The sequence below is a fragment of the Amblyomma maculatum genome, chromosome 9 (genome assembly GCF_055883805.1).
Source record: "Amblyomma maculatum isolate TAMU_Amacu chromosome 9, ASM5588380v1, whole genome shotgun sequence".
Taxonomy (NCBI): Eukaryota; Metazoa; Arthropoda; class Arachnida; order Ixodida; family Ixodidae; genus Amblyomma; species Amblyomma maculatum.
Genome location: NC_139352.1, coordinates 72,719,689 through 72,733,361, shown reverse-complemented (window position 1 = coordinate 72,733,361; position 13,673 = coordinate 72,719,689). Strand labels below are relative to the sequence as shown.

The following is a 13,673-nucleotide window of genomic DNA, read 5'->3' as shown; positions in this document are numbered from 1 at the left end:
CTTCTGTACTAGTCTTTAGTAATTTCAAAGTGCACAGCAAAACACAACAGCCTTTGTAGACAAGCTTTATTGAACAATGCTGCCACTAGTGCAACACTGCCTTCGTTTGAGTCGACCATGCCCTGCAGCTGTGCAGAAACGAGTACAAATAGCAGAAACCACTTGTAATATGCAGTGCCATGCCAGAAGCATGCATTGCTTTTAATCACAACCACAATATTTATGAGCCTTTGATGGGAATAAATATCACCACTGATTTTGTATTGAAATTTCATGTTTGAGCAAGCAGGTAAAAACTACTCTTTTCCTGTAACAGCGTTCACAAAGCCGCTGTTGGTGATGGTTAGCACACTGAATACTGCATGAATCTTTAAGGTCCTGAAGATTTGTCAGTTGCAAGATTCAAACTGCTTATTTTCCGGAACTGGGTTGTGTTTCCCCGTAAACAACAGTTATCAGCACAAGAGAGTTATAAAAACTTGGCAGATCAGCACAGCCTTGCATAATTAAGTGGTGAATATTGTAATACAACTGTACAGGGAGTACAAGAATGGAGAAAAAAAAAACGAATAGTTAAAAGCACTTGACCAAAATGAAGATTCTGGCAAATGACACTGGGTGATACAGTAATGGACAAAACCTGTACAGACAGCAACAGCATAGCATAGCACACCACAGATCTCAAAATAGGAACCATAACCATTCTTTTTTCGGCATGTAGGCAGAATGATGAGATGATCTTCCAGCTTGAGGTATCAAGCTGAAAAATTGTCACGCATTTTGCATCTGATGCTACAATGGCTAAAAATGCTAAAAAGTTTTTGCTTGGAAAAAACTTTGCAGTTGGAAGCAAGAAATATTCCATTTGAACACAATTTCCAGTTCCGTAATCCAGCTGGAAACATAATTTTCCACGGGAAAATGAATAGTTGCAAGGTGGAAAGGACGTGCCTTCCGATTACATAGTCCAGCTTGAACTGGAAACATTATCTGTACGTTTGTACATTTTTTGCATTTACGTTGACGACAGCACACAAAAATACAATTGTGGGCACAATCATAAAAAGCATACCATTTCAATGGTCGTTTTCACACAAAAGCAAGTTTATTACAACTGGGTGACTAGAGCACAACAAAGGAAGAAACCACAGGAACAAGCTAATTCCTGTGCTTGTTCGCTTGTTTCTGTGGTTTCTTCCTTTCGTCCCCGTTTGTTTGCGCTGTTTTTTTGGATAATTACCAATAAATGGCTGTGAGGAAATCTTGCTCAGATGGTTGTGCTATGCTAAAAACTGAATCTAGCAACTGTCACCTCACTCATCAGTACAGATATTATTTACTGGTTTCCTGGACGTGAACAGACGCAGTAGGAGGTGCACCATTATGCCTTGAGTCACCACCAAGTGTTTTATGGTTATGTAGGCACTCCTAGCATCACATTATTTTCAAGGCAGTGGCAACTATAGCTTTGATCCCACACATACAGCTTGATCCCAAGATTTAGTCTAATCCCTACCCCACTGCCCACAACTATGCGCAAAACTAAATATTAATCACACAGGCTAATTCCTTTTTCTTTTCATTCAGAGAGCCAATTTATCAAGAAGTTTGCTCGAGAGCCATAGTACAAATATTAACAAGGTACGATTGTACCTAACAATTGGTGTCCAAATAAATATGCACATTCCATGCCATATAATATCAGGTGTCACCATCAATAGCATGTTATGAACAAATCACACTCTGTGCTCGAGAAAAATTGCGCAGATTTACTCACATCGTATGTGCATGTCTAGAAGGCCCCTACACTCAGCCAAGCTTCTTCTACAGTAGCTACATCACGTGCTGGCAGTCGGTTGTCTATGACACTGTGGGCTGGTTCTCTCGGAGGTGAAAAATGCTTTCCCGACAAAGGTATGTTCATACTTATGTATGCTAGAACACATGCATTTTGCAAGACATATGTAACATGCACTTGTCCTTGTGTACTGCATTTGGATTGAAACAAAGAGGTGTGAAAACCAGTTAATGTGGATCTGTGTGACATCTGGACCACTCCTCAATGTAATACTTTCAATGAAAAACAGTGCAAAAGGAATGATGAGCAAGTGAAAGATGCATGCAGGACAAGCAAAGCCTGAACTTTAATCATTCCGCCCAAATGCCTGTTCTTCTGTTGCTGCACTGCATTGCGTCCTACCATATAAACGGCATTTTTCATGCTTTCTCTTCGTATTTCCCCTAGCGTGCCACATTTCACTGGATGGAATTAAAGCTGTCCCTTACAACGCAGGACCTTATACAACAACTTTGAATATTTATGTTGTATCCCACACAAGTTTTGATTTCATTTTCTATACAGCCAGTGCTATCATTGTCGGTGCTTTTCTGTCTCTTTGCTCGAACCCACATGATTACACTTTCTGTTGTAAATAAATAGTTTTATTACCTCCGTCCGGATACTAGGTTTCTAAAAATGTACATTCACACTTTTGATTTACATGACAAAATACATGCTCTCTGATTTCATCAATCGATAAAGTACTTTAAGGAAAAGTTCTCTTTTTTCCCCCAAATTTTTAGAAATGTCCCGAAGAAAAAATATCTAGATTTATGGAAAAATGTACATCTGCACACCTGCACACATTAACAGCCTGCATTTGAACAAATTGCATGACAATTACAATACTCCGTATACCATGTCATATTTGCTAGCTGAATGACTCTTGCACAGGCACTCACAGGCGGCATTTTAGCCTATGCTGCGTTCGCTTGACCGGATGTCGGTATTTGACACTCAAGAATCGGACCGTTAAATGGTTCTAGTTTGAGAGCCTTAGAAGGTATCGAAGACGACTAAGAACTATGTGCACTGAGCTGTGCACAACATAGGTCACAGCTCGACCCATTGCTTTCGGCATCACAGTGATCCGCGAGTACTTCATGGAAGACGTGGAGCAGTGGTTTCATCACAGTAGAGCATAGTCTGTACTTGCTGCTCTTATTAGAGGCAAAAAGGTGTAGGCAGGGCTCCACAACGGCAAGCACCAGCTGCACGAATTAACGAGGTACGGTGGAGAGTGGGACATGCGTGGGTTGTGGAGTATGAATTACCACTGAAAGACTGGGTGGAAGAAATAAGAACAGAAAAATTGAGAGCCAAAAGTTCAAACAGTAATGAGTTTCCACAGCTCGCAACGATTTAACAAAGAACATGAAGGCGTTCCGCGTTTTTCTGCGTTTTTTTACACATAATTCTTTCATTCTACAGAATAGGAAGATGAACACATTGAATTCATCGTCTCCATCATGCTCAGTCATGCTGCAGCTGGGAGCAATGCATAAACCAAAAAGGCCGCGTCTGGTTTAACTGCTGGGCTTAAGCATTAGAGAAAAACTGAGAGGCAATCGAAAATCATGAGGATGAGAGAGAGAGAGGGGCGCAGGGGGTGCTGCACCACGCCACCTCACTGTGTGCCTCTGACCCTAGTGACACCACTGGTGCACAATAGTACAAAACTGAGGTGGTCGAAATTAATCCACACCTTCCATACCACATAGCAGCTTTGGGACACTAAACCCGACATATCATCTCCCATGGTATCCTAACCTATCACGTTTCTCTGCAGTGCAAAAATATTTAAGCTACCTTCATTAGCAGCAAACATATCGTCAAGTGAAAAAGATGGTCCTCCTCTACCCCCTAAAATCAGCGTAAGCCGGCACACTAGAAAAAAAGAAATCGAAGTCTGATGGCGGCCCACAACTCCTGTCCCTCCCTCCTTTGTCACTTGAAAGCGTCCAATAACAGGGTGTACCCAGCAAGCCCCGATGATGTCATTAGAGAGGCAGACCACAGGGAGGTGCCGCCCCAATTGGCTGCAAGCAGTCGCAGGAAACACTTTTTAAAAATTATCTGTAAATTAGAGGCTCCAAGCAAACATTTCAAATTTGACTCGAATACTCAAAAAGACCATCTCTTTGGATCTCTTGTATTAGAATATTACTGCAAATACAGTTTCTCAGGCCCTATGCGTAAATGATGCAGATAAAAAGAATTAACCTTGAGGACAGTAACTCTTTCCACACACTTAAAGTTAATACTTTCCAGACACACTGTCATTAATGAATACAATGTTTGCATGAGTCATTTTCTAAACCAGCAGACCTGTGCAGGTGGCCTTCACGCATATTACAGAAAGATGTAAAAGCTGAGCATGGGCCCTATATCAGCATGGGGCCATGCATGGCCAAGTGACATGGGTGCAACTAGGTGCTGTCCCAACCTAGTTACTTTACTTTTTTTTTTTTGTGCATTCATATGTTGGGTTGAAGGGAGAGGAGCTTCAATTTTAATTGCTGGTATTTTGTGCAATGAAAAATGTAAATGAAATGTAAGCTTCATTTTTGTATTACAATATGAATGGTGGGATGCCAATCACTTATGCTTGTTTCTTAATTTAGTGACTATAATTCCTAGTCCCTTTAAAAAGCACACACACCATGAACTGGATTATTGCCGTGCTCAATTTTTCATTGAGCAGACAGAGAAGTCGCTGTCCTATTATCAGTGCAGAAAGCATGAGGTTCTGTCTGTTTCTTTTGCAAAGCTTCCTGTTGCATTAAAAAATGTGCTTTTACCATTGCATTCCATGCCCCCCTTTCAATTATCCATGCAATTCTGAAGCCCACCAGACTGTGCTGAAACACTGTAAAGCATAATCAAGGGCATTGTGAAAGGAAACAATTTTACAATAAAACCGAAAGCCACTTCACTAGAGATGATCAGCAGTTCATACTTTCTGAAACAATAATCAAATGGTGGGTTATCTGCCTTAAAGAATAACTGAAGACAATAACTGTGTGCCAGACAGTACCATAATGAAAAGCCAAATTCACTTGCAGATTATTTTGAAGGTATCGCAAAAAACGAGGACGAAAGAGCAGAAGGACACAGCACGAGAGTAGGACACAGCACGAAGCGCTTGTGCCGTGTCCTTCTACTCTCGTGCTGTGTCCTGCTCTTTCGTCCTCGTTTTTTGCGCTACCTTCAAAATGAACAAGATTCAACTCGCCCAACTTGCAACCTTACTCACTTACAGAGTTCAGGTTAAGAATATAAACTGTTAGAACCTCACCCTAAACCTTGTACACTCCCCACGGTGGTGCCCCTTGGCCCGACACTCAACACAAAATGGTGCTTCAAAACGGGCTGCAGCCTCTTCAGCCCTGCCACGATGCTCAGAGCCAAAGAGGGCAGCCACGCCCCGGCTCAAGACGAATGCCAACGCTTGAATGCCGCGAACACGGCACGCATGGTACTGGTCCATGGCAAGCATGTCTAGTCTTGGCTTCCGCTGAGTGTTCAGGAAGAGGTGCTTAGAAAGATAAAAACAATTTTCATTAGGTGGTGTGTGCAGACTAGTTTCCATGAAACACATTTTGTATGAGCTATATAATTTTTACAGAAAAAGATATACAGCCAAATAGCAAGGATTTTTGCGCTACTTGGTATGTAATACCCATGCATAAGTAGCGAGAATCAAAGCAGCTGCATTTTCATCAAAAGCAATGAAACAAGGAACTTAAGTGAAAAAATAATATTTCCAGCAGTAACTGCCTCACTATGAGATGAAGTGCTTCTGAAGGGTGCACACAGCATATTATTTAGTAACTGACCAACATACTGGTTTTAAATGTCTGCTCATGCATGTGGCAGCAGGTATGAGTATATGAACAAAGTTTAAACAGGTACAAAAGCCAAGCAGGCCCTGTATTCTGAGTATGTGTTGTTTTCAAAAGTGCTGTTTTCACCATTTCTGCCCTCATCTGAACCAACTAACATCCGGGTCCCCACTAATCAGGTCACTTGAGGCAACGGTGAAAGCGACACTTCTGAAAACAGTGCAAACTCTGAATAGGGCCTTGAAATAGGCCTATATTTACTCATTACTGCATTCTGATTAAGAAGTGGCAATTAAAGTGGCAATTCTGATTAAAAACTCACTACAACGAAACTGACAGGGAATACAAAAAAATTTGTCGTGGCGAAATCAGCCCCAAAACACTGTCAGGCTGGACTATAAAGTCGAAAGACAGCATTTATTTACAAAGAAGTCAGTCAGCTGCTCCTGCTTCTTTCTTTTTTTTTTTTGAGGCATGAGCACTGTGGTGCTATTTTCACACTTACTGAGCAATTGCATGCCAATATTATTTTTTTTTTTATTATTGGGAACTTTATTGCGATAACAAGAAATATGCGCAAACACTGTTTGGACCGATAGCTATAAAAGCTAGTGGCCGGTCCATTACAAAAATTACTTGTAGTTCAGTCGCAGAGCGCCGAAGGCTGAAAAAGTCAATCATAATGTGCATACTAGGACAAGTTTACAAGGTACGCACCATAAAACCATGAAGAATATAGGAGACTCTAAGAATACAAAGAATGCATAATACTATGGAATAAAAAAAATACGAAAACAATACATAGAAGGCACAGAGAAATGATGTGTCGATAATTCACAAGACAAGAGCATCAGGCAAAATTTGATTGGACTTGAAATGTAGTATGCAAGTAATTTTAAAATTTCTGGCTACTTTTACCTCGACCGGCAATTCGTTCCATATTTTTGCTCCATTGAACTCTATGCGGAGTTCGCCACAAACATTGGTACATTTGGGAAGGTTAAAGTTACAGTTGTAAGGCAAAAGGCTTAACGGAAGGGGAAAGTTAGTGTTTATTATGTTGTTTATCAAGAGCGAAATTTTATAGTTGCGCAAGGATGGAAACGAGAGCACATTATTAGCATCAAAAATGTTCCCAGAGTGATCAGAATCGGCTGTTATTGTCCGCAATGCTCGCTTTGAAGGCGAAATGGAGGAAATAAGCATATTTTATAGATTTGGCCCCAGGATTCACAACAGTAACTGATATGTGAATGACAGAAAGAGTAGTACAGGGAGCGTAATACATCGTACGGAAAGTAGTATCTCGCCCTAATGAGTGTGTGGCATCAGAAGGCTAATTTTTTGCATATGTTGTTAATTTGTTCTTTTCAATGTAAATGACAAAAATTACTCCTAAGTATTTGAAGGACAAGACTGGTTGTATTAACGAGCCACCTAGAGTAAGTCTAAAATTGTAAGTTGTCTTGTACCTGGATTGAAAAGTAACATACTTAGTTTTGGCGACATTCAAGTTTAGGCAGTTTTCAAAGAACCAGGAAGACAAAATTTTGAGTTCCCTCATTACTGTTGTTTGAACTGCCGGAGGAGATTCATTCACCAATAACTATTAATGCGGCATCATCAGCATACATTATTAATTGTGAAAATTGAAGTGACCGCGGGAGATCATTTATATAAAGTGAAAGCAATATCGGACCCATAACAGAGCCCTGTGGTACACCATAAGATATATTTTTTTCATCTGACATGAAATCATTAACAAGTACCCTTTGTTTCCAAAAAGATAAATAGCTGTGAAAGAATTTGAGTGAGCTTTCTGCAAAACCATAGCTTTCTAATTTCTGCAACAAAAAGGGATGACAGACCGTGTCAAAACCCTTTTTAATATCTAGGAACACCAATAAGTGGGCACCAATAAAACTGGGGATCACATAATATGTATCTATCATATTTGGTGCAGAGCAGATGATGGTGTTAGAGCAGATGGCAGTGCTACAAGATATGGGTTTATTGCGGCTCTGGCTCTGAAGAAAACGAGAGATTATGCCGGCGCTTTGCCCCAAGACAGCCAGTCCTATCGTCATCCCTCATGTGTGTATCGACTCCAGGGAAAGTGTTTAGCAAAACAAAGCAATCCAGACCTACAGAAAGCACAGATGGTGAGCAATATGCTTAATGTACTATCTAATACATTTTAAACCTAGCTCCATTGAGCAAAAATTTCGTTCAAACAGAAATGTACCTCAAAAATGGATTGTTGTGGATTTGCCTATTGCTTGCATAAGCCATTTCCACAAATTGGAATGATATCAATACATTTATTTATATCTTGTTGAGATTTTGTGTCCACATATGTGAATTTCACCTCAACACTATGAAATCTTGCCTCTCCAATGCATGGCAACCAATGCATGCTCGCTATGAGAGGTGTTGAGATTCCAAGTGACACTAAGTAAAATGCTCCAGTTCAGGGGCCTCGTGATCTATGTGAGTACTGTGAACATTTTCTGGCTGATGAAGTGGAATGTGGGAAACATCTGCAGTGGTCTACCTTTACCATGGATAATGATGCAAAGCCGCTTCATTGTGCTGCCAACATTCCTACAAATTGCAGACTTGGACAATGCGAGTCAGCTGTCACGAGGAAACCTCCGGTGCCGAGAACATCACCAAAACGTGAAGGTCTTTCAGGAACATTGAGTCAGGGTTGATTACGTAGATTTTAGAGAACAGCTCTTTGAGCAGATTTTAAATCTTGGTGGCAAACAGTTTGCACTCTGCCACCCTCTGCTAAAGGTGCCGACACAGACAAGGTCAAAAACAGAGAAACGGTAAGCTGTGCTATGGACAGAAAAAGGCTAAGCTGAAAATGAATGTTGTTATAAGAACGGCACACCTTTACAATGGACTTCACATAACATAATAGTATCCTGGTGCTTTGGCTTCACTGTATTTTATTGGTGTAGTTGGTACAATGAGCATGCCAAAGTCGAAACACGCCGTGACAACAGCTTGGTGACCAGTGGTGCCAAACACCACCAAAAGAGCAAAAAAATAAATTAACAGATAGATGTGGCAAACTTTCACAGCTAAGAAAAGAGGCAGTGTAGCATATTTTGTATGTTCTGAAATTTTTTATATCGGTTGTTTACTTTGATATTCATGCCTTTTTCACTCCCCCCCTTTTTTTTTTTTTCAGTAAGTTTGCAAACAGCTCCTCTCCACGTTATGTATAATGTTTTAATACAACATTTTATACATGCTTTAAACACTGTGTACATACTGCACAACCTTGCTGATACATTCCCGGTTCATAGATTTACCGTTTCATATGCTTAAAACTGCGTGCAGTGAAGCATCTCCCATAGAGTTGCGCTATTTTTCTGCTAGTTAATACAATTCCGGATAACATGATTTACCGGTTGCTACTTTGGAAATTTTGACAAATTGTGATCATATAATATGCTCTGCGATCAACGAGGCATGTGCTAACGAGCACTTGTGACATGAAAAACTTGTCAGTGGCACTCATCCACCCCAGTTACTTTTCAGCTGTGCCAGGCTGCAACGGGGTGAAGCATCAAAGAAGGCCAACAAGCCAACATACGAGGAGCCTGTTCCTCCCGCAGAAACACGGATTAATGAGGAGAAATTGCTGTGGCTTCTTTGTAGTGCCTTAGGGGCAAAGGGATGGAACAACTGATAACCTTTAGCTTGCATATGAGCGGGCCAGGTCTGGGTGACGCACACACAAGGGAAAATGGTTTGGTTTGGTTTATGGGGTTTAACATACCAAAGTGACTCAGGCTATGAGAGATGTCACAGTGGAGGGCTCCGGAAATTTCGACTACTTGGGGTTCTTTTAGGTGCACTGGCATCGCACAGCACACGGATGCCTCTCCATTATGCCTCCATCGAAACGCAGCCGCCGGTGCTTGGGTTTGAACCCAGGTACTCCGGAACAGTAGTCGGGCATCTTAACCACTGCGCCAACACGGCGCCACTAAAAAAAATACAAGATGCTGCTGCGACTGTAAGCCATTGCAATGGCTTCCCCACATGTCACTGGCGTAAGGGGGGCGAGGCATCTGGAAGTGCCCAAAGAAACAATCCCAGCTCATCATTGCCTTCTACGAACGCGATTTGTTAATAAATCTCTTCCCAATGCAAATATGGACAACTCAAATATAGGACAACACAAATATGGACTAAATTCTGTAACAGAAAAAAAAAAAAAAAAAAAAAACAAATAAGAAAAGCAGTGCATACTTTATGTCCATAAATGCTAATCTACACTTTTATGCAGTGAAAGTCACAATTCTAAATGCCTTCGTAGCTCATTTAGCAGTTAACGTTTTCACTTTTTCCAGCATCTTTAAGAATATGTATCGGTGAGGTTTTACTGTAGCATATTTTTTTCTCCATGCCTCTTTAGAGTCGGTCATTTTTTTTTTTAACAGTACAAACAAGCTAACAGCAACAGAAGAAACTGGCAACATTGTATCACATTTTGCATGTTCTGGAATTTCTTTTTGAAACATGGTTTCTGACTTTTACATCCATGTTCTTTAAGACTTTTGCTTAATATTCCCCCTCAAACTCTTGCACTGTAAGATTTTTTTTCCGTGTCGTGTAATATGTTGATATGAAATAACGGCTGTATGAAAGAACATATCAGAGCTGGTTTACCTTACTTACTCATGGATTCTTTAAATATGTCATTTAAAAGTTTTTGCAAAGACCCCTCACAAATCACCATTTTTTCACACTCTTGAAAGAGTTATGCTTTGCACTGGTGAGCAGTATCCGAGTTCAGTTGTAACCTGAGTAAAAACATGACAGGATGGAGTGGTACTGTACCATATTTGCAAAGCCAACAAAGTTGCACAAGTTACACACAGAGTGACCTGCAGGAAAACTGATGTTGACTTTGTTCTGGGAACACAAGGGCCTGGTATTGAAAGTAATGTCAAGCATGCCATTCATTGAAAATGCTAGTGGTTGCAAATAAAAATTGTAAATTGGTTTCTGGAAAAAGAAAAACACTGCATTTGTGACACTTCTCAGTGGACACCTCAACCATGGCATAATGGAAGAGGGAGAGGAGTGAGTAAAAGAGTAAAAAAAAAAAAAAAGAGGAGCCGTAGTGGAGGACTATAGAATAATTTCCAGCACCTGGGGATCTTTAATGTGCACTGACATCACACAGAATACAGACACCTTTACACTTCACCTTCACTGAAATGCAGCCCTGGCAGTTGAGTTCAAACCCAAGTACTCTGGTTCGGTAGCTAAGCACATAATCATTGCCATCATGGCTGGCTGCTAAATGCAGAACTATGTTTCCACAGTGGCAATTTTAAGCTGCAAATGTTTTGGAGCATCGCATGTCCTTTATATTTGACTCTTGCAGTGCTAAGTTTGCACAACTTTGTTCCACTTCAAAATGTACAAAGTGTAATGTAATGATGTCCCACAACAAAGTTCACTAAGGAATGCGTGAATGCCTGCTCACCATTCTATACAACTATTCCTCACTCACAATACATGGGTGTTTGCCAAGCAGTGGCACAAAAAAAAAAAAAAAAAAAAAAAAAGAAAAAAAAAGAAAGGATAGGGGTTAGGTAGTGTACAGGTCATGGAATTATCATAACACCTTAATAAGCCTTCTTTAAAAAAAAAGAACAAAAATGCTGGGGTTTACCTGTACTAATTAAGACGTAGGAAAGCACAGTTTGGCATGATTTTGCATGATTGTTTAGCATTGAGAAATTGTCACAGCAATGTTCGCACACGTAAAAGTCCCTTGGTGGTGGAAACTGTTCCATAGCCTTCCAATATGATACCTGTTTCTCTCTTTAACTCTTCCTTGTTCCCTTCCCATTAAGTACGGCTCTGGTGTCAAGCAGCATATATGAAGGGTACTATGCCTTCCCATTCCTGTACATCAATTTGCAATTTAAACAGTTCGCAAGGAACCTATGTACATGTGTGTCATGTAAGGCATGTATGTTATAGCACGTTAAGGAATTCACATACAGATTAAAATTGAGTTGCACTTTGTACAACCAGCTCTCTAGGTAAAGTAAAATCGATACAATGACAACCATTAACAAATGCCAGAAAGAACAATGAAAAAGTTAAGCAAGCTATCTGGTGTTACTGTATATAATTGGTATCATATGGTGCATTTCTCAATCTACAACACTGCGTTAAGAACAGTATGAACCATAAGAAGAACAGGACATGTATAGAATGTAAATTATGCTTACGTCAACATTGAGAATTCTGGCGCCAAGCCTGGTAAGACGTCGCACAAAAAGTCTGTTGAGATGGAGGCGGTCAGCCTCCCTCTCATGGCCAAGCGCATCCCCACGAGGAATTATCTTGTATATGAAGATATTGCTTGTATAATCATGTAGTTCTTCTACAAGCTCCTGCACACATACACACACACAAAACATATATGATGAGCAGTGAAAAACATTGCATGAAGCAACATGCAGTGAATATTATGTCGTTTTCGTAATGCCATTTTTTTGCTTTTACGAGAAATGCAGGACGCAAAGTGAAAGTGTTATAAATCTACTCCACCTTAGAGGTTTCCTCTAAGTATTAGATCAATAATGCGGCACACATGCATGCACTTCCATGCGTGCCGCTTCCATTCGAAAGCTCAAAATGTGGCCCTGAATCAACGGTACACTCACTGCTACTATACAAATTAAAACACGTTTCCGCGGGCTGCAAAATCAACGCAATTCGACGTGACAAGTGTCAGCACTCTGGAAGTAAGCGACCTGTAACAACTAGCAGTCCAAGTATAGTGGACGAATTACCCGCTTCGTTGCGAAAGTCGGCCCCGATTAGCAGCATGCCCTGAAACAGTTTACGGATCTAGTACTGCCAGCCCATGAAACGAAACACATCATATGACAACCACCCAACATCAGAGACAGCGGCTTACCTCAACGCGCGCAACGATCACCGACACTGGATCGTTGCCCTGAATGAATAAGTCGTTTCCACCGACGTACACTGCGATGAAATCTTGGCGCCGAAGGCCAAGACCGCGGAGAAGACTTCGCAACGTCTCCGTTGTAGCGCCGCCGAAACTAAAGGTGACCACGTTGACCGTGTTCAGCAGCGGGATTCGCACACGCTGCAAAAACTTCACCTGACTATCACCAACAACAATACCGCGCACGCTCCCACCGGGCATGATGTCCCACGCAGCGGCAGACGACGAAAAAGAACGCCATGAATATTCTGGCGAAAACCTGAGCCCCGATAGGGAATTATTCGCCAAATTCTAGGTACTTTTAAAAAACATGGAGTGCAATGCGTTTGGGGAAATCTAGGGACAACGTTTCAGCCGAAAAAACCCTATTCATGGCGGGTTTTAGTCTCGCCCCTTCGGAGCCTTCTCTCCTTGGCTGCCATCTTTAGCCCCCCGAGGGCGTTAGGTCGAACCGCGAGCGTAAAAAATGAGCGTACGCAGCTGCTTCGGAGCAAGAGGACCGTGTGTGCCCGCTTTGCTCCACAAGGGCAAGAGAGAAAAGTCAAGACGAATGATGTTCGAGAAGCCAAGGACTTCTGGTTCGGCGGATTTTTGGATCCCAAACGCTCAACGGGCTGACTTTAACACTTTTCTGATGTTCGTGTAGCCTCGATAAAATGCAATATAAGCGACATTTTCCACGGCTGCAGTCTGCCTGAGCCTGTAGTGACAAGACGAACGAGGGGGAGACGATGCAGAAGCAAGTTGTTTATATACGTGAATAACGATTTTTGCAGCAAGACAGGCTGCCGAAAAAAAAAGTGAAAATATTGGGGACAATTAAGCCCGTCCCTTAAGGGTATGACACGACAGCCAATTACTTTTAGTGCTTATGAGACAAAATTTCAGCTTATTCTGAATCCACAACCAATATCCTTGAAGTTCCTCCTGTACTTGTGTTTATGAACCTGCGGTACTGTTTACC

General features: G+C 41.3%; 1 protein-coding gene across 2 annotated transcripts; it reads right to left on the bottom strand.

Moving 5' to 3' along the window:
* Window positions 1-56: 56 nt before the first annotated feature.
* Window positions 57-13,031, bottom strand: LOC146179408 (uncharacterized). 2 transcript variants are annotated; one of them, XM_084579040.1, is made up of 4 exons: window positions 12,656-13,031; window positions 11,961-12,125; window positions 5,139-5,378; window positions 57-3,124 (listed from the first exon to the last, which is right to left on the bottom strand). In XM_084579040.1, exons 1-4 carry the CDS (start codon window positions 12,908-12,910, stop codon window positions 3,005-3,007), a joined length of 780 nt encoding a protein of 259 aa, XP_084435166.1. In that variant the 5' UTR covers window positions 12,911-13,031; the 3' UTR covers window positions 57-3,004. The 2 variants fall into 2 exon arrangements, with proteins under 2 accessions (XP_084435166.1, XP_084435167.1); XM_084579041.1 differs by having other exon boundaries at window positions 2,991-3,879; window positions 12,656-13,030.
* Window positions 13,032-13,673: the final 642 nt, after the last annotated feature.

Coding starts and splice junctions, on each gene's coding strand:
- LOC146179408 (XM_084579040.1), bottom strand. CDS start 12,910: ATGCCCGGTGGGAGCGTGCGCGGTATTGTTGTTGGTGATAGTCAGGTG. Junction 12,126..12,655: donor TGATCGTTGCGCGCGTTGAG/GTAAGCCGCTGT, acceptor GTATGTGTGCAG/GAGCTTGTAGAAGAACTACA. Junction 5,379..11,960: donor CCAGAATTCTCAATGTTGAC/GTAAGCATAATT, acceptor TATCTTTCTAAG/CACCTCTTCCTGAACACTCA.